This window comes from Scleropages formosus, chromosome 6, assembly GCF_900964775.1.
Source record: "Scleropages formosus chromosome 6, fSclFor1.1, whole genome shotgun sequence".
In the NCBI taxonomy this organism is placed as follows: Eukaryota; Metazoa; Chordata; class Actinopteri; order Osteoglossiformes; family Osteoglossidae; genus Scleropages; species Scleropages formosus.
The window spans coordinates 25,300,208-25,327,144 of record NC_041811.1 but is presented as its reverse complement, the minus strand read 5'-3'; the positions used below and the strand labels follow the sequence as shown (position 1 = coordinate 25,327,144).

Genomic DNA, 26,937 nt, shown 5'->3' with positions numbered 1-26,937 from the left:
AGTGTAAAGATGAACAGGTACAAACGTATATCACAAAATCCCGAGAGAAAATTTCTGCTAGGATACTAATTACAAGTCTAACGCTTGGTAACCACTCTTACGTCCTAGGTCCGAAGGCCTGTAATATTTTATTTGTAAGCATGCGTCTCTCTCCATTCACAGTTGGAGCTAAGAAGAATAATGGACATCCAACTGTCATTGACCCGCGGAAATAGAAGAAAGCTGAAAAGTCATATGGCCACCTGACCAGAGAGAAAGGTTGGTTCTACCAGAAAGATTTGTGTTTTTGCTGTTGCTATCAACGTGCTGTCGTTGAACTTAATATTTGTGCATGAGAACTTGTCCCATACATGTGTGCAGAGGAAGTGTAACGACTTTCTAAAAAGTGCTAAAAGCCTCCGCTGTGTATTCTGTGTAAGATATATGTAAATAGTTAATTGAAAATAAGTGTAAACAAGCAATTGCTGGAAAGGGGTGTGTGCACTGTTTCCTTTTGCACTGTTTTTCTCCTGTTTTTCTTTAGTTAGGAGTCAGGTTAGATTGGCGTATCTTTGTTTGAATTGATTTGAGTGGTACATCTTAATTTGAATTAATGGGAAATGATGGTTAAGGACACAGACCTGTGGGCTTAAAGTTGTCTGAGAGTCACCTCTTCACATTCCCGAAGGGGTTGATGCTATACTTGAGCTTGCTTGAATCTTAACCTTGAAATTTGATTAAATCTTAATTGTTCTGGCCAGTACTGCATCTTGTTGTATTAATGGGTAAGATAATTAATTTTTCTGTACAAAAGTTTGGTAAAACAATAAATAATGCTATGATTATAAATGACATGATTACTATAGATTCTTTAAGTGAATTGTTTGGGACCACTGTCCACCTCTTGCTCCCTTACATTCTTGGAATTCATTTTTAATACCTGGATGACAGAAAAAGGAAATGACTCAGGCAGGTAGTGTGAGCTGTCCGACGAGCCAGCACCCTTGGATGGTGCCCAGTGCTGAGCTCAGCAAAACATCTCCATGCAGATTGCCTGGCAGTACAAGGAGCTTCCTTTTGTGGGTGGAGATGATTCAGAGCTTGGTGAGGGTGAAATGCCTGCTCACAGCTGCAGATCAGGGAACACTATCTGTGTGAGGGCAGGTCCCTTTACACACAGCTGAACACGCCTGTTTTCTCAGCCCCGCTGAGGAATCGAGGCAGCAAGTTAAATGTTATCATCTGGAAAAGAGCCCATGATGGAAAATCATTTTTGCTGAGAGGATAAACTTTCACTTTTTTGGCAAGCTAAGTGACACGGTGTTGGAGGCTTATCTGTTGCATTGTTTTACTTTTCGATGGAAACAACTGAAGAAAAGCCATTGTATCTCCATCTGAATAGTTTCCCTGGAAAAAACTGAGAGTTGAAATAAAGTGACGCTTCTCTTCCCATCTTCCCTCTCCTTTCCTTCCTCCAAAATTCAATATTAGTGCATCATCACCTTACCCGTGCCTCTGGGATGGGGTTTTTTTTGTTCTCATAATTTCCTCTACGGCTAGGATCGCTGGCTGGGATAGGAACTCTGTAACCAGTTATTAGAATAATGCTTTCCCTGAACATATCTTTATGATATCTTCATAATAATGTCATGACCAACTCATGAATATTTTAGTTTTCATAACTTCTACGACTTTTATACAGGAAAGCTGGTAGCGTAGTGGTTGGAGAAGCTGCCTTTAAACTCAAATGTTGCAGCTTTGAGTCTCAGCTCTAGCTCTAGTACTTTTGCGCAATGTATTAGCCTTGACACTGCCCACACATAAAAACAAAAAAAAATTCTCAGCTGTATAAATGGTAAAATAATTGTATGTAGCTTGACACTACAAGTTGCTTTGGAGAAAAGTGTCAACGACATGAAGTAATGTGACTAAAGCTTTACAGAGCATGAAACTGTAAAATTTTAAGAGAAGTGGACATGAGAATTTGTATTGCATGCAAAGTAATCTTTTCACTCTATCCCATCTGCTGTTAGCACGAATAGGAACAATGATTAACATGTCCAGCTTCTGATAACCAAATCTTGACAGTATTAAAGATAAATAACATAAAAAAAATATGCTTGTCAAGTGTACCTGTCGGAGGAGCACCCTGAGAAAACACTAGCAGCTTTTTCACACACTGGCAGTCCATCAACCAGTCAGGGTGGTTAAGAAAAGAGAGCTCATCTGAGATAGTTTTTGTGGAATCTTGCTCTGCGAGCGCTCTCATTTAGCCTGGAGATTCCTTGCCTGTCAATCCCTGTTTCGGTGTCCTTGTTCACATTATTCGTCCGATCACTTCTTTAGTTTGAAAGCATTCCCCTTGTCATCACTCTAAATACACTCTGTATCCAACATGAAGTTGCTGTGTCTCTTGATACTGCCTGCTTACACCCTAAAATACACAAGTACTCCATCCATCATCAGTAACACACACACAGAAACTGCTTGTCCTAAGCACAGTCACAGCAAACCGGAGCCTAACCTGGCAATACAGGGCGTAAGGCTGGAGGGGGAGGGGACACCCCCAGGACGGGAAGCTAGTCCGACACAAGGCAGCCCAAGCCGGACTCGAACCCCAGACCCACCAGAGAGCAGGCGAAGGTCAAGCCCACCACACCACTGCACTCCCTCTCATCAGTAACCACTTCCCACAATCCCATTCAGGACTGCAGCCAATTCTGTGAAACACAGAGCAGAAGGAACACCAGTCCGTCACAAGTCCATCTAAAAACAAGGAGCTGTGAGACACCAGCGCTATTTGTTTTGTGACTGTGCCACTCTTTAAGTCAACACCTGTTTCATCAAAATTCTGAATTTGAAATAATTATAATACAAAAGGTGTGGGGGTGCGGTGGCGCAGTGGGTTGGACCAGGTCCTGCTCTCTGGTGGGTCTCGGGTTCGAGTCCCACTTGGGGTGCCTTGCGACAGACTGGCGTCCCGTCCTGGGTGTGTCCCCTCCAGCCTTACGCCCTGTGTTGCCAGGTTAGGCTCTGGCTCCCCGTGACCCCCAATGGGACAAGCGGTTCAGAAAACGTGTGTGTGTGTGTATAATATAAAAGTTTGCAGAATCATTTTTAAAAATTATCCATTACATATCATAAATACGCATTTATTTATAGATGTCAGATTTTAAACTATCTCGCCATCCATTAATAAAAATGTTGAACTACTTAATCATTTTAAGATGCTGATTTAATGTTAGGCAGCAGGTAGCATAGTAATTAGGCCTGTCCCCTTTCAGTCGAAATACCCTGGTTTGTATCCTACCTCTTGCTGTAGTACCATTGAGCAAGGTACTTACCCTAAAGTCCTCCAGTAGAAGTTACCCATATAGGAAAGTAAATGCAAATAGCTTAACATTCAAATCTCACAGTGTAAGTCTTCTTGGAGAAAGTGTCAGCTAAATGAATGTTTTAATAAATACAGAAGCCTTTAGGGCAGCTGGTAGTGTAGTGCTTAGAACTGCTGACTTTAGACCCAAAAGTTGCAGGTTTAAACCTTACCTCTGGCTTTAGTACCCTTGAACAAGGTACTAACCCTAAGTTGCTCCAGTAAAACTTACCCAGCTGTACAAATGGGTAATAATTGCAGGTGGATTAACATTGTAAGTCACTTTAGAGAAAAGCATCAGCTAAGCGTAAATAGACATATGTACACTTAAGAATACATGATATAATTATCTTGTGAATGCTTGCAGCAGAATTTTGATTTCTGCCATGGTTAATGGTCTACTAGTGGGCAGTATTTGTACACCTGGACAAGCCCAGCTGTTTTTCAGCCTGTAGACACTGGTTGTCTTTGTGCGTGTGTGTGTTTATGTGTGTTTTTTCTCCATACCAGAAAAAAGGCTTTGGGGAATCAGGCTTTTAATAAAGAAGTGGTCACTGTTCCTGTGCTACAGTTGTGTGCAAACAATTTGCCAATAGGTTTATAATTAAATGTGTCTACTGTAAAAAAAAAAAAAGGTCAGTGCAAACAAGCACTGCCATTTTCTGGCCACTGCGGTCCTGGGACAAGGCACAGTGCTCTTCTTTTACTGGCAGCATAGGTATGGCCAGCCATCACAGTCAACCCATTACCTCTGCCTGTTATCTGATCGTTCCTCGGGTCTAATAGTATGCAGTCAGCATCATCATTTCCTATTGCGGCAAAATTATGACATTATTGCTATAACTGGCAGCCTGGCTGGCGCAGATGGAGGTGATAACCATCAAATTACTGTGGGGGAAGAAAAAACAGTCAGAGTACGAGTGCTAATTCATTGCAGCAGGGTGAGTCCTGGTGTTGCATAACACAGCATGAGGATGGAGATCAGACTTCTCCGACTCTAAAGGACCCAGTTGTTATTTCTTAGGAAGACACTCTTTCAGAATGTGTATCTGTTTCATGGAGTTGGGGAAAGTAAGGAAGGTAGGGTGTTCAACAGCCACCCATAGAAGAGTAGGCAGGTTGAAAAAGTGGCTTTTAACGGCTTTTTAAAAGCTGTTAAAAAACGGCTCTAAAAATTCCCACTTCATACCCAATTCTCAGTCTTTGTTTATACAGCTTAGAGTCCAGGGTTGAGATTTAAGTTGGTAGGATGAAGATTCCTGGCATTACTCTAGCTTTCTTGTACTGTGTCACAGTGGTACTGCAAGCTATTGAATGAAAAATTGCAGGTAAAATACTGACATTACTAAATCTCTTCCTGTTTGTATTTGAACTTTGGACAAGAAAAACCATTTTGGGAGAGGGCCTGAAAGATCATAAATGTCAGAGGCTTGAACACATCACTGGTGGGATATGGAAAAATCCCAATGGGGGAACTGCAGGTTAGCTGCCCTATGAGTCTCTCGGGGTGCTCAGGGGTGCTGTGTGCAGTGAAGGGTAAGTCACAAACTGGATGGAAATAAATGGGTAGAGAAAAAAGGGAGAAAGAAATAAAGGAATCGATAGTCATGACATAGCCTGTCATCCAGTTCTGCTGTCAGATGCCACCTGCACAAATAAATTTCCCATGCCTGTTGCTCAGTGTGCACCAGCATCCATTTTTCATTTGAATGACAACACCAAATGCATGGCCCAATGTTTCACCCACTCATGCTAATCTCGTTTTGGCACTTGTTTTTTTCCTTCATACTTTCCTTTTTACTTTTTCACAACTCCCACGGTTTACACAGCACAAAACACATATGGTTCGCTGCTCCTTAACGGCCCAGCTAGCAAAATGTCAGAAACATCAGCTCGTTGCGAATTTAGTCATGAATTTAAAAGATTCAAGAATAGACGCACTGCTTTTGAACACGTTCACACACTGGTCGTGGGTAAAAGCAGGATTTCATTAACCAAGCGTAAGTGTAATAGTACGAGAGCCCCGTTTACTGCTAGACACTTTACAGAAGTGTCCAAAGGTTGAACACAATGTTGCACGGCAGGGAACCATCTGCTGTTTTCACTATCCAGTTCTTCCAAGACGTCTTTCGTCCGCACACGGACTACGTGTCCCCAGATATATGGGTATATTAGATGCATGGCTACTATATACAGTACATGGGCTCTTTACTCTCTACCATTATAATTTATTTGTTGAACTGATGCTTTTCTCTAAAGCACTGTACAACATCAGCTTTGTATACGAAGCTACTTAGAATTATCTATCTATTCATACTTCTGGGAAATTTTAACTGGAACAATTCAGGAAAAGTACCTTGCTCAGAGACAGCAGGAATGGGAATTCAAACCCAGGTGTTTCGAGTGAAAGGTGATAACTCTAATTTCCATGTTACACTGTATAGTGAAAAATAATTTCATGGACAATACAATGAGATTATTTGAAAATTCAGACTGACAAAGTCCAGATCCTTCTGTATGTTGGAGACGAGTACTTTTTAACAAATGTATGTATTTTAACAGGGGTGCAGGGGCACAGTAGCCAAGCGGTGGGTCTAGGGGTCGAGTCCGGCTTAGGATACCTTGGGGCGGGCTGGTGTCCCATCCTGGGTGCGTCGTCTCCCCTTTCCGCCTTGTGCCCTATGTTAGGCTCCAGTTCGCCGGGACAAGCAGTCGTAGACATTGTGTATGTCTGCATTTTACGCTCTATGTCACTTGGAAGAAAAACTTACCTTCTAGCTTCTTTTTGTTTTCAGTCTGCTGCTAGTTTTTCATGCTTTCATTTTTCTGAATCCACATTACTAGTACATTATTGAATTGTTACAACCCAAATCATTTTGTTAAATTCTATGGAAATTCCCACATAAATCAGTAACGTTTTATCAGCTAAAAACAGCCAATTCTGTTTATTTGTTAGCCAGCTGGGTAAATGTTTGCATACTGCATTTTTGTATATTTATATGCATTTTAATCTGTAGATTTTTTACAATCACTTTCAGAAAAAACAATACAATTGTATGTGATGTCGACCAACAATTTTTTTTTAATTTTCTGGGATGTGTTTCAGTTCAAAGGCATGAACTAGAGTGTAAACTCAATATAGAAGTATTTTAAAATGTTTAAAAAAGTGAATGTATAAAAAGGTGAAAGAAAAAATAATTAATAAAAAGAAATGAACACTGTACTGAATATTTGTAACATCATTCAGCAATCCATTGTGAAGAGGAGTGACTAGGGTAAGGTTGCAGTAGTAATATCTACAGCAGACTCATGAGAAAAAGAAGTTTACATTACCATGGAGATAACCATAACATCTACAGAAAAACTCCTGGAACCTATGAGTTTTTTGAATGTCACTCATTAAAATGGGAGACAGCTGGCAAGTGGGGGATACAGTAATGGAATATTGCTTATAAACCTATAGAAATTGCATATACCCTGCTGAATAAGTCTTTAACCAAAAGAGCTGCAATTATTTGGTAAAGCATCAAAATTTAAAAAAAATCTACTGACCAAACTTAACAGTTTTTATATTCTAAACACATTAGACATATGAAAGGTGAATTTCGCTTAGATAGGCTTGGTTTGAAGTAACTGAACACCCCCAACTAAATGAGAGCCACTACACATTGTTACGTACCCAGTTCTTTCTTGCACAGGTATTTTATAGTGAATTTCAAGCATGAGGCACAATGTTGCACATAAAAGATATAAAGGTTCCATAACTGTTTAGTGTCCTTGGTTGATATTAGCCTTCACCAACATTTTCAGATTAATTACAGATGTACAGTGATTCATTCATGTGCTCTTTCAGTAATAAATAGCTGTTCTTAATAGGTGACAAGGTAAAGCATGACCAGCCAAATACTGCAGAGTTTCCGCTTAGACGGACATGACTAGTTATGGAATCCTTTCCTTTGCGGGTTTAGAAATTTTTATTTATTATGCTTGAATTAGTTGTATATTAAAATCTGTAGGTCTTTTTCATCTTGTTTACTTTAAACAGCAAAATACGTATTTTCACCCTTGGTGTTTAATACCATTTAAGCAGGAAAAATAAAGCGTACTTCCAAGAATAGCCCTGTGTTTCACTGTTGTGTTGAAAAGAGTCAATGGTGGAGGATTCTCTCAAGTACTGTACTGTGGAACGAGTGCATCACGTGTTGTGCTGTTCTTACAATAAACCTCAGAAGTGACTCATCACATTTTCTTAGGTCAAAGTTTAATCATTTTGTTTTTGTAATATAAATATACTCCAGAAAAGGCAGGAACATGTAAAAAAAAGACAATACAAATAGAAATTTAATATGAATTCATCTGTACAGCATGAATCATAATTAAATTGTGCACATTTTCAACAGAAGAAAATGTTTTGTGGTTTTGCGTTTGAGTTATGCGATCATTTTTTATTGGTCAGGTGGACTTTTTCACTTCTGCTGGATCCCTTGAGGTAATCCCTTGTCATAAATGACGATGTTGTGAAACGTAAGCTTTTAAAATAACGTCAGCATTTTTTGTATAATTAGAAATTAAGTGACTTTCTGAAGTTATCCAAATCAAGGACATGAGAAAAGAAAAAAAGGGGTATTATGTTCTCACACACTGATAAAAAAACCAACAGTTTTATTATTATTGCTGGAATTATCACTGGAATCATTGTTTTCCCAGCCGAACTGAGTCCATTACGGATGGTTTGTAATTATCAAGATCTCTTACAGATAAAGCTCAGATTGTGCCCCTTTCAGTGCAGTTACAAAATTTTATTTATGCTCATAGTCATTGCGACTTATTATGGTTATCATTGACAAGTGTCTTTAGGCCAACATTTAGGCATTATTATCTTAGAGATTTGATTCGCATTCTCCGTCAATATGCACAAATTCATGGCAAATGAAAGCCCTGAGGTCGTTATTTAAGAACCGTGCTTTTTTGCAGTTAAAGATACTGGTTAAGGATGTGGTTAAAGCCTGAATATTGCTGTTACTCCTTCAAGTAGGTGAGTTGCCCGATTTACTCATAAATACATCCTGCATTTAAGTCACTCTAGAAAGACATTTAAAAAAAACTTCTCATATGCAGCAAAAAATAATACAGCACTGGTGTGTTAATAGTTCAGTTTAATACTAATCTTAGCTAAGATGTTGATGAAAGTGACTCACTGAAAAGTTCCATTCATTATGGTGATTCAACACACAGTGTCTTTATTCCCCTTAACTTCTCTCAAGCCCCTGTAGTCTGATGTCATGAAAAAGCATATTTCTCAAGACTGCAGCTCATAAGACCTCTGGAAAAACTGTAGTCTAACCAAAATGATTTGAAGGAAAGCGCCATGACAACTATTTGGAGACATTCCAACAAGCTAAGAAAGCACCTGAGGCAGATTCCTCCAGTTTCAATAGTGGTTTGCTTACAAGCTTTTCAGTGGTAATGATGACAGCAATGACTGACAAAAAATTATTAAACAATAAAAACAAGCTTTTTGTTGTTATCCAAATATTTTGAAAGATGTATGCCGTGGAAACCAGCAAGCCTGCCTATGCAGATAAGACTTGTCACGAAACCTGGCACAAATGAAACTTAGGCTGTTTACCCCAGATGGGAAAAGCTACTAGATGATTGCACAAAAGATGTTACTAGTATTAACATAAGCCCCTGCTGCAATAATGTTTCCTGTTTAAGGCCAGTGTTAAGAATCAACCACTATCCATTCATCGTCAACAAGCCCTTGTCCCAAAACAGGATTGTGGCAAGCCGGAGCCTCACCCGGCAACACAGGGCACAAGGCCAAAGGGGGAGGGGACACACCCAGGACAGGACACCAGTCCCTCACAAGGCACTCCAAGCAGAGCTCGAACCCCAAACTCATCACACCATGCAGACCAGCTGAACCCGCCACACCACTGTGTCAAATGGTAACCACCCATTATAAAACATTTGTTCAGTGGAGGGTTGAAGTGGCCTGAAGCCTGTCTTGAACGCATAGGGCATGAGGCTGGCTGGACCACAGGCAGGACGCTAGTCCATTGCAAGGCAACCACATAGGTCAGGTCACTCACACAAACTAAGGGCAATTTTGTTTCATTAGCCTGCCAGAAACACATGTCTTTGGACGACTGGTGGAAATGCAGGCAAATACAGGGAGAACATGCAAACTGCACAGACTGAAACCCACATTAACCCTCAGTCCAAGAGCTGTGAGGTATCAGCACTACCTGCTGCACCACGAACCATTAGTACTCAATAAACACTATATGGAAAGTAGGCCATTAAAGGAAAAACAAGAAGCTATTGATACAAACAAGCTGACCATTACCTGCCATTAATGTAATGACTTTCATCAAGAGTTCCATAAGAAAATTAAGAAGACTGAATTTGTACAAGTTCATTGAAAAGTATTCTTCAGTTCTAGCATGAATGACATCAACGTCTATGAAGTATGAGAAATGTGTATTTTCCTGTGTGACTAAGTGTCATTTTTAGTGTTGCCCCTTATCACATATCACAACAGAAAATTAAGTATCCATAAATGTACTACTGGGTTATGATGGCAAAAAGGTGTAGCCTGTATTCTATTGTTAGTTTATTTTTAGGTATACATAAATGTAAAGAACAAGCTTATTGGCTACCACTGCAGGCTGCAGTGGGAATTATTGATGTCTGTCTTGTACTATCCTCTGTGAAATAATTTTCTTACGAATCCAAGTCTTGTTCCTGTTTCAATCAACTGGGTGTCTGGGGTAAAAAATATAGTTTTGGGGTGTCTGGGATAACATTGTCCACATTATGAGCCCAAAACCATTTCAGTATTTCCGTATATTCTAAAGAAAATTTTGGAATAGTGTATACAATTCTTGCTTCAGGGGGTGTTGTGGTGTGGTGGGTTCAGCTGGTGCCTGCTGTGTGGCAGGTCTGAGGTTCGAGCCCTGCTTGGGGTGCCTTGCAACGGAGTGGCATCCCGTCCTGGGTGTGTCCCCTCCCACCTTGGCCTTGCGCCCTGTGTTGCCAGGTAAGGCTCTGGCTCACCGTGAACCTGCTCGAGACAAGCTGTTGGTGACGATGGATGGATGGATGGCTAGATTCTTGCTTCAGTGAACACACCTAAACACTAAAATGCTGATATATTTTTCATTTTTTGATTCACAAATCACTGCGAGGTAAGATCTAAATTAGTCCTTTTCTGCACGAGTGGTGCTTCAGTTCCACCAACTCTGAGATTTCTACCAGAGGTAAATATCCAGCTGCAGCTAAATGAGTACACTTTTTTCTCACAACCACAGCAATGTTCTAGAGAGAGAGAGAAACCTTGGCTCATGAATCATGCTTCCTGACATTACCCTGGTCACTGGCCCAACTGTGTCCCACTCTTTGACATTTTCTCAAGACTAAACGTAATATTTGCTCAGAACAAAGAAGTATCCTTTCTTTGCCCTTTAAATGAGGATGGTGGAAAAACAGCGTAGTGTACCTCATGTCTAAATGCGTTGTACTAATCCATACCCTATATTTTCATGAGACCAGACTGGATCCCTGAATGGATCTCAGCCAAGTGACCACAATTTATTTCTTTTTGTATGTTGTTGAAACTGCAGAGCCAGGAACACTTGGACCATACTGCATAAGGAGCCTTGGTATAGGACCATGACCAAAATCTCAGAGTTTCCCCGATAACCACACTTTATCTATTTTAGGCTAAAGAACGAAGAGATTAACAAGATAAAAGGAAACAGCAAACCTTCAAGAACCTCCACAGGGCTTCCATTGCCAAACAATCACCTGATTCACTGGACTGACTTTGAAGACCATTTGGAGAGGGCCATATTTCCATTACATGAACACAATTACTATATTGTTGCTAGTAGTCAAAAAACTCTCAGAAAAAGGTTTTCAAGACAAGAAAGTTATTTTTTTTACCCAAAAATGTAACTAAACCTCAGATTTATGAGATATAAGTAATGCGCTGTGCTGATATATGTACGTGTCAAATGTGGTGTGATTTGTATTGTCAGTTGACGTCCCCTCTGTCCTGTCTTTGCAAGCTGTCTTCTGAACTTCCTCTGGGCCTCTGACCTCACTTTCAGTTCTGAAACCCGTGAAGTGACCACAGGACCGAAATACACATGAACTAAATGCCACTTTCCAGAGATCCCCGGTTTGAGCCTAACACAGATGGGGTCCAAAGGCAGTCAGCCTAAATTTATTGAAAAGTGTAAGTTACCTTTGAGTTTCTGTTAAGTAAATACATACATAAATTTCATCCATATTACAAACCATTTGTCTGAGCAAGGTTGGTGAAGATCTGGGGCTGTCCAGGGAAAGACACAGAGTAAGGTGGAGTACTCCCAGAATTTATGGGATCAAACGTGGGTCAATATCTACATACTGGCAAAAGAAAACAAGGATTATTGTTTGCCAGTGTGCATGGTTTGTGAAATTTTTTTTAGCGATCACCTGGAAAGTAGCTGGATCAATTATATCTCACATACAGTAAGAGTATCTAACTAAAGTGAATCCGGGCTTTTACAGAATAAAAAAAAGTGTAATGTACTTACCTAAATTATCACCAATGCCATTTTCCATAAATATTACCACAGAAACTTCAAAACTTTAAAAAAAATGTGAAGATATTCAAAAAGAAATACACTTTATTAGTGCATTATACCGGTATTACTACAATGGTAGGTTATAAACATATAGATTACCCCTTCTAGAGGGTTAATGCTTGATATTTTAATTGCAGCTTCTTAATTTTAGCCATTTAAGTACAACTCATCCTGGGATTTTTATGAATTTTACTTCATTTATAACAGTGATATTATCAGACATTAATATACTAAATAAACTGAACTCTACTGTTCTCTACTTACAATTAAAAGGTGTAAGATATATAGTATTATATACCCTTACCCTAATTTCATTGAGGTGTTTCAACACACACACTCCAGATTCCAGTAAGGCAAGTGGGTCGTACGCTCAATTTAAGGACTTCTAATTTGGGCTGCCCTTCTGACATCATGCCACCCCTCATCTGGTGATGTGTTGTACCCGGTGCTCATTTCCTCCACCACTCTGAAGCACCAATCCCACTGCTGCCTGTCCCTTTTTGCGCCGCTCCTCATGTGAAAGCTGTTGATTAAAGCAGCCTCCCCGATCCAAGAGCCCGAGTGACCGAGAGGGTTAATGGACTTTTAAAGCACCGTTGAATCACTGCCCTGCATGTTTTCTTTTTTTATTCTTCCCCTGTTCCTGTGATTGGGCTCCAACATGTGACCAGGAAGCGTGGCTCCTCTCAGCTTCCCTTCATGACTGAGAGGAAACGTCGCAGCAGGGAAGAGGGGACGGCTCTGCGCTGTTACGTCGCGGGTTAAAAATAACCAACATATTTAAGGGAGAAACGGAATCCCGCGGCAGACAGACAGCCAGGCTGGCCCTTCAAGCAGAAAAGCTCCTCTCTCCACAGCTGGCCTCTGGAACAGCCGGTGTGATGCAAGCTCCAGGGCCCTGCCCAGCCTTGCTTGCCCAGCACTCTGTAAACATATCCTCAGACCCAGCACTTTGAAGCCATTCCATTCTTATGCTGTATAATCCACGCAAAGTGTGATCATGAACCGATGTGAAGATATTTCAAGAAACTGAATTAAACGTTATGGCCATATACAAATATAACTAATGAATCAAGTTTTATGCTATTTTAATATTCAGTTTGTATCATATGATGATATGATTTATAAAAGCAAAACACAGATTTCTATGCAAGAAACTGCCCCAGACTTTTGAGCGCACAGTTGCATTTTATGTGCCCTGTCCTTTTTGTTGCTCTTAATAGGGTGTGATAAACCACTGTTTCGCTTATCACCAGTAGCAGACAACAATGGAAATGACTTAACCAGTCAAATTTAGAAATGATTTCACATTGTGGTTAAACTTAATGTTGCCTTCAATGAGAATATTAAAACCCCTTACCTTGTCATTGGCTTCCTGTAGTCAAGTGTTCATTGTCAACAAAACAATGAATCTTGGTTCTTTTAATCAGTCTTTTACTTATTTTGATATGGTTGACGTTAACAAAAAACAATTTGGCATACCTATGACATAGCAAGGATCACTGAAAGCACCCAAAACTTGTGAAATCGGAAAGAAAAGAGCAGCAGGCCAGCATAAGAAATCCAGAACAAAACTATTCCAGAACAAGAAAGTATAAAGAAACGTTAATTTCTGAGTTCATAGAAAATAGCTACAGCAACAGCTGGATCTCTCTTTGTTATGGTATACCTATGGCTTACACAGTTTAAACAAGTTTTTTTTTTAAAAAAAAAAACTGCTAATTTGATGACTGGCATTAGAAAACAGGTTTCTTGACTAAAAAAATAAATTATAAATAATACTGTGAAGCAATTAATAAAATTTATTTACCCATTTTTTCAATTTTTCACAAAATGTTAATTTCAGGCAATGACTGGTTTTTACAACAACACAGTTACTAAGTGACAAGCTTATTAATATTTTCTCCTTTATTTTTCAGAGATAAAAAAGAAACCTGGAAAAAAGGAAAACATTTCAGTGCAAAGACAGAAAGAATCTTTACGAATAATAGAAGGTATGCAGACAAGGAAAATTTGACTGACAGGAGCAGAGATCCTTCATATAACTAGTTTAATGGAGCTGGTGGATGCTCACTGAGCACTCTGAATGTGTTCACACTGGTTTTAAGTTATTATATATTTACCTCAGCAATTCTTAGTTACATATGTGTATCCTGAACAAAACAAACAAGCACAGAGGAAAAAAAAAAATATCACAAATGCTGCCAAAACCATAGAGCCTTGGGTGAGCATATTTGCGTGCGATTAATATTTGCTCTTCAGCATTTCCCATGCAGTATTACTTCATGTCATCTGGTAGTCACACTGCCTGCACCACAATGCAGCTCAGTGTAGCTCTTCTTAATAAATTACCCTGTCGGTATCAGTTGCGAATACAGTAAATGACTGATTGTAACTTGAAATAATCACTCTGCACCACTCCACTTATCGCCTGTGTGGTGGGCAGCGGGAAGCACATTTATAAGGGACTGGACTTGTGAACAAAAGCTTGATGACTAAAGCCCTGAGAAAGGGCTATGAGGGTATACTGTTTCTGTACATGAGAGAATGGTGTTTGACCTTTAGGACATTAGTAAATCCTAATATTATATAAATGAAGAAGACATATAATGGTAAATTACACTGTGAGATGATTTGTACCGTATTACTGTCTGCTGACCAACTACATAACAATTCTCCTACAGTTTACTTTTTTCATAGTCTACAGTAATGATCCTATCAACAGTCTGCAACCAAATATTCTAGTTACTGTCTTATAGGTAGCCTGATCACTGACTCGGCTCAGCAAGAGTACAGGCAGTTTTGCCTTCTCACCCATTTGACATGCTTCATAGAGGAATCCATGAAACTGTACAGTATTAGGAGGTTTTGCTATACTTCTGTAATTGAAGTTGGCTGAATCAATGTACATGTGTAGTAAATAACTTTTGTGCTATTGCTTGACTGCAGCTAACTGAAAAGTCATCAGTAAGAACAAGATTACCTATTTACCATTTCTTAAAAGCTGTGCTGTGAAAAATGCAAATCACTCTACCTTGACAGCAATTTCCAATAAGTATCAGTTATCAAAAGGTCTGAATCATCAAAACTTCTCAGCAAAAAGAACATGAGAGAAATACCAGTGTTTGAAAGAAGCTAAATAATTAACATGGGGTAATTAAAATGAACAAAATCTGGTCCCCTGTGAGGAAGAAAAATTAAAATAGTGTGATAAGTTGTCGTCTCCTACATCTGGATGGGTTTATGCTTGGAGAACACCAAAGGATGCCTTCAAACCGCAGTTTCTGTTGCCAGCTGTTAAACATAATGGTGCAACTGTAATTTAATGGGCTGCCACCTCATTGGAGTCACTGGGTCAGATGATGTTCTGCATAATGATATATTGCCCTAGGAATATTCTAGGTGACCAGCTAACACTACTTCCTTACAATGTTCATAGAGTCAAAGATGATACCATTGCCATCGACACTACTGAAAAGATTCAAGAGTGGTTTCTTGAATGCAAGATTAAGCGAAATACCTTTCATGGTCTTTTTCATCACCACATCTAAACATTGTTGTACTGGCATGGGGATGTACTTGAGTGCAAATTGTGGAGTACATTTCTACCTTCAACATCTCTCAAAGAACTGAAGGCTTTTCTTCTTAAAAATACCCCAATAATCCTTCAAAGCACACTTCATTCCACAAAGGTTTCAAGCTGTGCCAAAGGCAAATAGAGGCTGTACTATCTGGAGAATCAGTTTTTTGGAGTTTACATTATTTTTCAGCCTGGACAATTGTAATTGTAAACTGGAGGGATATCTATTAGTAATATACAACAAATAAAATACCATGAAATTATATGAATAAATATCAACTTATTGATAAAACCTGATGTAGATGGTAGATCATAATTTTTGGTCCTCACATGAATTTGAAAGTCCTCTAGAAAGACAGGAGAAAGAATGATAAAATGTTGTGTGTCAGTTAAAATGAAGAACTATTTCCTGCTAAACACAAATGCTATGACTGTAAGCCATATTCTCCACATGGACTTCAGATATGATTATAAACAACTACGGGCGGATGCTAATCTTTATTCTCAAACAGAATTAGCACATTAACAGAAATGTCTTTGAAAAAAGAAAACAACTTTTTAAAGTAGAGGTCTTGTATAATATTTTGGTCTTTTAGGGGAAGAGGGGTTAATTTTCACACACACACACTTTCAGAACCACTTGTCCCATACGGGGTCACGGGGAACCGGAGCCTACCCGGTAACACAGGGCGTAAGGCTGGAGGGGGAGGGGACACACCCAGGACAGGACGCCAGTCCATCGCAAGGCACCCCAAGCGGGACTCAAACCGCAGACCCATTGAAGAGCAGGACCCGGTCCAACCCACTGCACCACCGCACCCTACCCGGGTTAATTTTCAGGTTTTTAGAAACTATTTTATTTTACTGATGAAAAAACTCAGTTTACAAAAAAAAAAAAAAAGTCAATATCACTGCAAGTACTAGATAAGCAGTACCAACAAAGGACATCTAGTCTCCTGAATTCCAAAATGCACTGTCTACTACTATAAATCTTTATCAAGGGTTTTCAGTCCTTACAAACCTCTGTAAGCATTCTGGATTTTGTTTCAGCTGAGGGCTTAAATAATTATGTTTAATGGAGTTGTTAATGCTTTGTACAATTTAAATTAAAATCTGTGGGAACACTGGTGAAGTCAGTTTCAGAACTGCCACAACAAACACGAGCACAGCAGCATTGCAACATGAGCTGCAGACAAGCTGCTGAGAAATTTAAACCATTACAGTTTTTTGGCCTACAGCAACTGACAATACTGTTTTGATAACACAACTGCAACAATGGAAAATTATGATATATTACCAAACAAAATATGTGCAGTTCACAAGAGAATGTGAATAATTATAGAGAACATTGCAAAATATTTTTGATATATCAAGAATATTCTTGAATATTATATTCCCTACGTTTCTAGCATTCACTGTTAATATTATCTTTTAAGACACTATAGAAAGATTTGGGATAGGATAGGAAAGGATAGGGTAGAGTAGGAGAACACTTCATTAGTCCCTGCAGGAAAAAACACAAACATATTTAAGATAAACCATATGAAATCAATCTAAAAATCTGATTGATTACAACCAGTCCCTCTATATTACTCTGACTCATGTAAACAAAGACAACATACTTTAATAGTTGTGTGTTTCATGGAGGGAGAAAACAGGTATACAGAAGTAAAATGATGAAAGAGTTATTTGCTGAAACACTTTTCTGATTACATCCTGATGTAACAGGATTTTTGAGGGTTTGTCCTTAACACAAAAGTTTTAGCTAATACCTCTAATTATGGGATAGGTTTACGTTGGCCTGAAATCACTATGTAAACATTTCACAGGCCACTTCAAAAACAGCTTGAGCGCATTTTCAGTGCTTGGTATTTAATGTTTTATAAATAACTTTCACATCCAACTTGGAGTAGCTCTTTGCAAAACTACACTTCCAGTGCTAGGGATAGAAGACAGGATATTTTCAAGGTGCAAATAGACTGAATGCTCTAAGCACTGACATTTTTCTTTGTGCAAAAAAATAAACTTATATATCATCATTTGGAATAGTCTGTATTCTTTTCTGTCATTTATTATTCAAAAACGTGGTAGTTTGTGATATACTGTGGGTACCATTTTTTCAGCTCTATTTGTTTAATGAGTAACACACACACAGCATCTGAAACCACTTGTCCCATATGGGGTCATAGGGAGCTGGAGCCTAACCTGGCAACACAGAGCATAAGTGAACACACCCAGGAGGGGATGCCAGTCCATCACAAGGCACCCCAAGCGGGACTCAAACCCCAGACCCACCAGAGAGCAGGACTTACTCAAACCCACTGTGCCACCATGCCACCGCACCCCCTTGTGTAAGAACAAGCCACTCTTTATACGACATAATCCACAAGCAACTTTTGTGACTTTAACTTCACTTAGTAGGTTGACAGCTTGGACTTCAGCACTGGAATTTGTCAGTGTGTGTCTTTCTCAGAAAAGTTTTTAAAAATAGGATTCTGATTTGTGAATTAACTGCAGATCCATACATTTGTGCTAGGTGTTTAACCTGGGTCATCGTTTTTGCTTTAATCCTCGGTTAAATGCACAGATATACTGTGTCACTCAATTTCATGCTTGCATGTCCAGGAATATTCTTGACAAGATTCTTTACAGTGGTAACATACATTTCATCATCAACCTTACTTATCACGATTGCAAACTCAAAATAAATATGAAAACTGCTGTGCATAAAGTCGAAAAGTGCATATTGAAAATTAAATATCAGATTTTATATATTGCACTGTATATGAATTAATATTTTCTGAAAATATTATGAATTATCTTTCATGCACATGATTATGATCTCTACAGCTTCTTTCCACAAGAAAGAAGTACATACAAAATTTATATTGTTCATATGTCAATGTTCATCATAATCAAGAATGACAAAGAACTGGATGCAGCAAAAGCATTCACCTCTGTTTTTCTGAAAAGGCTAAAAGATGAAAAGGACAGAGTCAGTCTGAAAGGTTTTTGTATGAAGTTATTACACATTTTTGCCAGGTTCTAAAAACACAAATCTTTGTGGTAATTTTAAACTTGAAAAACCCTAAAAGTTTCAATGTACTAAGCTCCGCATATCTCTGTGCATGTGATTTTATTTATTTCAACTTATGTTTTCATGAGGCCACAGCTTTGAGAGCAAGAAGAATTCTGAAACATATGGAATAATCTTAAAACTATTCTACATTTAAGCACAGAAAACACAGCAGACCCAACATGTGCTGTCACGCCAGGATGAAACTAATGAACCTGTTACAAACGCCCAGTTTTTTGCACAGTAGTAATACCAATGTCAAAAACAATGATCTACAGTACTGCCATATTCAAAATTCCAAGAGTCAATCAATGCCTGACTTTGACTAAAGCTCATCCTGTAATCATACAAACATCAGGCTTCTGCACATACATCCTGAAGCTGTACTGAATAAGTGAAAGACTAAAGACTTGAATTAAGAGCCCTTACATGCATCATCAATAACTGCTCTTCCCAAGCTGGGTCACGATGAGCCGGAGCCTAACCCAATAACACAGGGCGCAAGGCCGAAGGGACATACCCACCACAGGACGCCAGCCCATCGCAAGGCACTCTAAGCGGGGCTCGAACCCCAGACCTGCAACACAGAGGGCACCAACTAAACCCACCGCACAGTAGTGGTCCATTAATCTAAGGAACGCATATAAAAAGCACACCTTACTTACATTCTGAAAATGTGTTTATCGACCTAATTGACATCTATTGCTTTACAGCATCGGAAAATCTGGAAATACATCAAATCTGTCAGTCTATTTCATCTTTATTTGGCAAGAGCGAATGGTTTTGGCATGTAGTCAGTGCGAAAGAGTGATCAGCAGATGAGTGCACAGGCCTGCCACCCGGGCAAGCGCAAAGCACCGTTAAAAACCCCTCCGGGCACCTGAGTCACCAGCGCACCTCTCGCAGGAGCCGGTGGAGCCGCAGGTCACGTGACGCGCTACGTGCTTCTCGCGCCTCTTGGCAGCGCTCAAGCTATGAAGGCTCCAGTCCTACTGATACACACCTGCACCTTACCTGTACTAGTGATTTTCGCATTACTGTTCCCACCCACAATGAAGGCATGATATCGCTGGCACGTCATAGATTACCAAAATGAATGCTAAATCATATCATTTATTTTTACTGTGATATAAATTAAAATTTTAATTTGTATTAAGGATTAATCTATTATTAGCACCATAATAGTAGTGGTACTGGTCGTAGTAATAACAGAGGTAAGAACTTACTAAAAAAAAATTCTCCCAGACTAAATACTTTAAGCTTCGTGCAAAGCGTGCATAAATCTTCAACAAGAAGAAAATTTTACTATGATCATTCTGAACCCAACTCCCTTCGTTTAAGATAATGCAAAATGTTATTAATCATGCAAAGGAACAGACGAGATAAATGAAAAACAACAACAAGCATGTGTTCTTTTGAAAAGACAAATAGGAATAAATTAGAACTACTGAGGAAAGCGCGGCTCTCTCAAAGGACCGGGTTATGTGTGTGCAGCTATCTGATCATCTTCATCATGATGATGGTTTCGTATTAAAATAAACATTACGGCTACTTTGTCGTTTTAGTTCGAAGACCTGCCTATATCCTTTATGTGGCTGTAGGTAGGTTCGCGCGGATCCGGTTCTTCCGCATTAGAAGTGAATGAAAGACAAACACGCGATATCTCCCTGCCCCTCTCTCCCGCTCTCCCTCTCTCCCGCTCTCTCTCTCTGTTGCTATCGCTCTGTTTGTTTCTAAACAGTAACCGGCACTGAACACCAGCTGCCTGCTTTCGTGCGTCACGTGTTTTTCGGCGTCGCCGGGGCAACGGGGAGGCGTGTCTTCGGGACTGATTTTAAAAGTAGGGAAACCCGTCTCACGCGGTCCAATACGCCAGTTTCACGTTACTGCGCAGAGTCCCTCTGCATGGCAGCGCCGGTACCGGCGGGCGCGGGGAATCCCCGGGTTTTGTCTCGCGCGTAATCCAATTTGGCGGTTGCGGCTCGAGAGCCCCGGCGCGGCGCTCCACGCGCCGCCGCGAGCGCGGACTTTGTGTTTGACTCGCGGACCGAGAAGCGGCAGTCGCGACTCATGCAAAACAACCGGCGCGTTGTTTTACACAGGAGACTAAAGCGAATTAAAAGGAGAACTAGTCATTGATGAGGTGCGCGCTTTCTCCTTCACCTCACTTATTTTGTTAGTTATAACCAGTAGACTATGTATATATATTTTCTTTTTTTTTTTTTTGGTCAGTGAGAGCATCGTAGAAACAAGTTTTGGGAGGTCACGTCGTCAGCGGTGACAGACAGGTCTGACGCTCTTGTGCTCCAGCAGGCAGCCGCCGAGCGACTTCGACATGGCGCTAAGCGGGACGCTCCTGCCCTCCATATCCACGTTCGCCAGCGGCCCCGCCGGCGTGAGGAGCAAATCGGCCGGAGCGGCAGCCGGACTGGCCGCATCGGTGAGTGCGGGAGCCGCTCGCAGTGCCGCCGCCCACTCTGCCTTCTTCTTCTTCTTCTTCTCTTCTTCTACGCGCGCACATACATACATACGTACAACATGTTGGTGTGACGTAAATGATTCATGTACGAGTTGCCCTGCGCACACATTTATTGTTGTTGTTTTCGATCGTTTTATATAATACACATGATTTACATGAACACGTTGTCCCAGGGGACAGCGTGAGATAATTAACTTTACGGTGATTTACCAATTTTTACAGCAGGCAGGGCGTTCTTACTGTACCAGGTCAAGGTAAGCACTGTACCTTGATCGAGGGTACTGCAGCAGGAGAGGGGATTTAATCCAGGAACCGTAGATCTGCCCGGGGCTTTACCTCTGTCGTGCCAGTAACGTTTATAGTCGTTATAATGAGAAGCGGTGACAGTGGAGAGAGACACACACACACACAGACACACACACCTACCTACCTACCTACACCTACCTGTTTTGCTGTCGACCTGAGCCACACTGAAGTTTCGTTTCACTTTACTTTAACTCCTTGCCAAGTTCTACACTGCAACAGTGCTCACTGTACAAGCAAAACTTAAGTGTTTGATCAACTACTTTAATACACTTTTAATTATGAAGAAACCTTCAGTTGTTCATCCTTTCTCTGGTCGTGTGGCCCTTTGGGGGAATAAATACTTTGAAAGAGGTGCTTAGGTCAGATTTACAGTAGAGAAAATAACTGGAGGTTTTGTTGAGCTGCTTGTTCCTGTTCCTCAGAACCTTTGCTTTGGTTTTTTTTTTTTTTTTTAATAGAGTATCTATACAAACTGACTCGAAGATCTTTGAAGTAGGCTCAAACCTTTTGGTGTTCCATTTATTGTGACGTCTACTGTTGAAGCTGTGCCTATCGAGGTTTAAAACACCATTCCATTTCTGAAATATGTGTATCAATGTTGGTTATGCTGGATAGGTTCATAAACATTTCCCTTTCATGTCTCCTTAGAGATGGAGAGAGGAGTTGTCCCATCTAAAGAGACCATGTGGACCTTCATCTGGAGGTTACCCCGATCACGACATTCACGCAAATTTGGTCAAGAAGGATCCTGAAGACCTGGATCTGCTGGACTATGACTTCATCTTATCCAACACAATGCAGCAGCAGCAACAGCAGCAGCAACAGGATTCAACAGTGGGCAGTTGCCGAAACTTGCCCACCTCCCCGGCTTCCTACCAGTTGCCCTCCCCTCAGGGCACGGCAAGCGACGTTCTCTACACAATCCCAGATGTCAATGACGTGCCCCCGTCAGGGGGCTTTGTAGCAGAACTTATGAGACCTGAGCTGGACCCTGCTTATTTGCAGCCCACCAGTCTTCATGGAAAGTTTGTAGTCAAGACCACCATGGACATGGCGGAGTACAGCCAGAGCATTAATGTCGGCAAAAGCAGCACTTCCCTGGAGCCCTCTGTGTCATTTGTTTGCCCCAGGATAAAGCAGGAGAACCCTAGCACGTGCACCATTAGCCAGCCAATGGACACCCACCACGGTGTTAACTCACATCCTGGGACTTGCCAAAGACCTCTTCTTGGCCCTCATGATTTTACCTCAGGCCGGCCTCGGGTAGCCAGCCAGACGTCAGCATCCCTTCCCCAAGAGGTTATGAGCAGAGACCACCTCCCCACCGCTCAGGTTTTAAGCCACCCACCACTGCCTCTCTCCCAAGGCTACCATATTTCTGCGGGCTACCCTCCTTTCCAGGCGCCTCCATCCCTGCAGTACCAAGGTCAGTCCTATCTCACTGTTTATGAAGAACCTTTGCACATTCCACCTTTGCTGCCTGAGGCGATGCTCACCCCACCCTCTTCACCCCTAGAGCTCTTGTCCCCTGGGGACTCTTTGCCAGAGGAGCCTAAACCCAAGCGAGGGCGCCGTTCATGGCCCAGAAAAAGGATAGCTACCCACACATGCGACTATGCAGGCTGTGGCAAAACGTACACCAAGAGCTCCCATCTCAAGGCACATCACAGGACGCATACAGGTAGGTTTAGTCCTGTCTGCACAAAGGATTATTGATCAAGCCGTTGATGAGTTTGAAAATGATTACGTCACGGTTTTGTTGTTTGAAAATTTACTTTAGTTCTTTAAAGCTGGATAAACACAATTTAGGAAATATTTTGTGAAAGTAAAATGAAAGTAATTTGATTCTTGAACTTTGAAGAAAAGGTTATGACAGGCAAAAGTTTAATTTAAAAAAAAAAAAAAAAAAAAACTTAAGAGAATTGGTATTTTTATTGTGGTTCCACTGAAAAGTAAAGCTGTAAATCATTAAGCTGGCATAAAAATTCATGAGTGAGTTAATAACAAACATTTGTACAGCATGGCAGCAATTGTACTGATTTTCACTGCTCATGCACAAAATAGCTCTTACACTGCTTGCTGTAAATTTCTATTGTCATTACTGTAGCTATAGAGAGAAAGCTGAGTTGACTTGTGGAAAAGTTGTATGTCCTTAAGTACAACCACAGGTTGAATACTGTTTTATGCGATATGGTACAGATACTTTATTTTTACAGCAGTCCTGTCAGTTTACATTTCAAGTGAATGTAACTTTGTTTTAAACCTGCTGTTTAGGAGAGAAGCCTTATCACTGTGACTGGGAGGGTTGTGGCTGGAAGTTTGCCCGCTCTGATGAGCTTACACGCCACTACAGGAAACACACGGGCCATCGCCCTTTCCAGTGTCAGAAATGTGACCGTGCTTTCTCAAGGTCCGACCATTTGGCTCTGCATATGAAACGGCACTTATAGGACTTGATCCTCTTTGGAAGGGGAAAGCTCAAAGTGAACTGGTGACCTATCGCACATTGCCTTCAGACTGCGACCCTACGACACAAGCTCTTGCCAATGTCAAAGGAATCTCATCTAGGGCTTGGACATCAAGATGTTTTTGTTGGCTTCCAGTGACCTAGAGATTGCTCAAGACCCATTAAGATCAGTTTGTGTTCCCTGGGACTTAACTGGAATCCCTACACTGACAAGACTTGGAGGACCAAGTGCCAAAGCGACTGGAAATGTATGAATTTCAGGGAAAATGCAAACAAGTGACTACCAGTAACTAAGAGGCCTTCAACTGTTTCCATTCCATTTGTCTTCTAGAACACACCATTTGTGTGTTGTATTTAATATAACTTCTGATATTGACCTAATAAGCCATTAAATTTGGGTACAGAATAATTTAAAGTATGTTACAGAATGGTGCTCAGATTTGTGTATTTAATGGTACCAAAGGAACAAAAGACGCAGCTTATCTTTCTAGTGCCATATGAATATCTGTGAGGATCTCAAAGTTTATTCCACATGCTTGACTTCAATCAGGTGAATGTTTTGCTTCTCGGCAGTGAAGTCAGTCTTCTCTGTGCTGTGGTTGCAAAGTGCAATAATTTAAAACAATATATGGGACATACATTAAAAGAACAGAATATGCTGAACAAATGCTAACACTCAATATCTAATATAATCTGTGATCTTTAATATTGTATATTTGTAAATAATTGTTTTGTTAAAGTTGAATTTGTATATATCACAAATATGCAACAAATAAAATGTATTTAATACATTTAAAAGAACCTTTATACCTTGTATAGTTATTTTTATCTTTGCTATCTGTATGAAGCATTTTATCAGCAAGACCATTTACAATAAACATTGGTTAAATTTGCTGATAAAGCAGCAGTCTTAGTACCATAATATTTAACATTTCAAGAGACTTAATTATGGAAAATGCCTTTTGTTCTCTTCTAAATAAAATCCTGCTAGAGAAATTTATCGTACTATAAAATTACATTTTATAAGATTTATTTTATGCACCAATTTAATCAAAAACACCTGACTTACTACAAAAACTTTGTATAGCATCTGTTATACAACCAAGTACTAAGAAGAGACCAACCAGAGTCAGACACTTGGAATTTATGGGATGTTAAAGGAGCACAAGAAGATTAATCAATGTTTAAAGTCTAAAAAATTTTACACTGAGTACTATGTAAAGCATGTAATGAAGTGCAGGTAAAGATATGGCAATCAAAGTGAACAACTGCATGATACCTTATGGTTTAAACTGAACTTTTGCTCTTTTTCCCCTTTGGAAATGTATTAAATGGCAGTAAGTCTATATTAATTTTCAGTCCAAATTAAAACCTTGTAGTTTAGCCTCCAGTGCTCTTTGATCTCTGTGGTAATGTTACCATGATTGAATAATGAAGATTAACAAATAAACTGTAAAAAGAGGAAAAGTTCAAATACATTTTTTTGATTATGTAGACTATTATAGCTTCAGCACTCCCATTTTCATTGTGTTCTGATATTTTTAGCTGGCTTCTCCATAGCATAAAGCAAACACATAAATTAACATTGTGAATAGTAGTGAAATTTGCCTTGGGCAAAGTTTTACCTGAAAAGGTTAGTACAAACATTTCTTGCATGTCTTGTTTTCATGACATTCCCTCTTAATATGTCAGAGGGAAGAAATATGAGGCAAGAGAAAGTGCTCAATGGGATTCACTTCTGTCATATCATTTGATCTGAAGTCCCAATTAATCAGTTTATGCACAATGTGCAAGTCATTGATTCTGTTCCTATAAAGGACAAGTCATTGAAAATTATATTTATCACTAAAGCACTTGTTAACAATAGTCTGTTGCACACTCACTGTATACAGCTGGATACAAACTTAAGATATAACTATTTGCCATCCTTGGATGTGACATTTTGTTACATCTGCTGAATATTTAGTCATGTAATCTGATGTGTACTGTTGATTTTTCTTTTAATTTAACTGACACAAGGTATCTTACAATATTGTATGATATGCTACTTAGTGAATTTATCCATTTATACAGAACATTCTTACTGTATCAATTAAAGGTTAAATGTCTTCACCAAAGGTACAACACAACTGGCATTTGATCCAGACACTTGCAACTTGCAAAGCAACACCACTAACCATTATGGTGCCAGCTGTGGATGTGAACTGATCATCTTGAAAGCAACTGCAATGCTACTAATGGCTCCTGGATTATGATTATTTAGATAAAAGGTATGAAAACATGCAAATAAACATACAAAGAAAGCTCAGTTCTGCTAATGATTAATTAATGACAGCCAAAAAACTACTCATCTCCACATACACTATTTTTAAACTTTAATAAAAGTTATTACACTTGGGATACTACTATAATAGCATATTACTTTTCCAATGCCTGACATTCTCATTTCTGTGAGAAGTCAAACACCAACATGTTTATAGGACTCATGGTGTCATGTCAGCTGGCAGTCTTGTATCACCCCCCAAGGTACCAGGTCCTCTTACCAGACATAGTAAACAAAACCTAATCCTCTGCACCCCAAACTACACTCAACAGAAGGACTTTTTATGCAAGAATAAACAAAGAGATGCAAACATAACTGCAGAAACAGACCTTGCAAGACCATGACCCGGATTCCTCAAGAAGAGAACAGGACTACTGCAAGCCATACCTACCAAAACTGGGTGAAGGTTCTAATTATTTTTTTTCCAGTTGCTCCATACTCATTTGGTACAACACCCCCCCCCCCCCCCCCCCAAAAAAATATAGGTGTCGTGAACCTGAAAAGGAGCTTTCAGCTGAAATAAGAACGCTGAAATTTGTAACCACAACACCCCCTTCAGGGTATACAGGAGACTGCAACGGTCCTCAGAAATGGATGAGCTCAAACCTACCCACGAACAGAATGACCTTTATTTTGAGTATTGTTATCACAATATAAAGCAGGAGGGTGGTACGATCACTTAGGGTACATTGCTTTTAGAATGGGATATTCAGCC

At 39.9% G+C, this 26,937-nt stretch overlaps 1 protein-coding gene across 3 annotated transcripts; it reads left to right on the top strand.

The window, feature by feature from the left end:
• Window positions 1-20,511: 20,511 nt before the first annotated feature.
• klf4 (Kruppel like factor 4) lies at window positions 20,512-24,521 on the top strand. 3 transcript variants are annotated; one of them, XM_029253108.1, is made up of 5 exons: window positions 20,515-20,790; window positions 20,961-21,087; window positions 22,081-22,858; window positions 22,949-23,113; window positions 23,707-24,521. In XM_029253108.1, the coding sequence occupies exons 1-5, from the start codon at window positions 20,786-20,788 to the stop codon at window positions 23,880-23,882; spliced, it is 1,251 nt and encodes a 416-aa protein (XP_029108941.1). In that variant the 5' UTR covers window positions 20,515-20,785; the 3' UTR covers window positions 23,883-24,521. The 3 variants fall into 3 exon arrangements, with proteins under 3 accessions (XP_029108939.1, XP_029108940.1, XP_029108941.1); XM_029253106.1 differs by having other exon boundaries at window positions 20,512-20,790; window positions 22,081-23,113; XM_029253107.1 differs by having other exon boundaries at window positions 20,513-20,790; window positions 20,880-21,087; window positions 22,081-23,113.
• Window positions 24,522-26,937: the final 2,416 nt, after the last annotated feature.

What these genes read in the sequence shown, in the direction of transcription:
- klf4 (XM_029253106.1), top strand. An exon ending in CAGCCGGACTGGCCGCATCG is followed by an intron (nt 21,088 to 22,080) that starts GTGAGTGCGGGA and finishes ATGTCTCCTTAG; the next exon opens with AGATGGAGAGAGGAGTTGTC. An exon ending in ACATCACAGGACGCATACAG is followed by an intron (nt 23,114 to 23,706) that starts GTAGGTTTAGTC and finishes CCTGCTGTTTAG; the next exon opens with GAGAGAAGCCTTATCACTGT.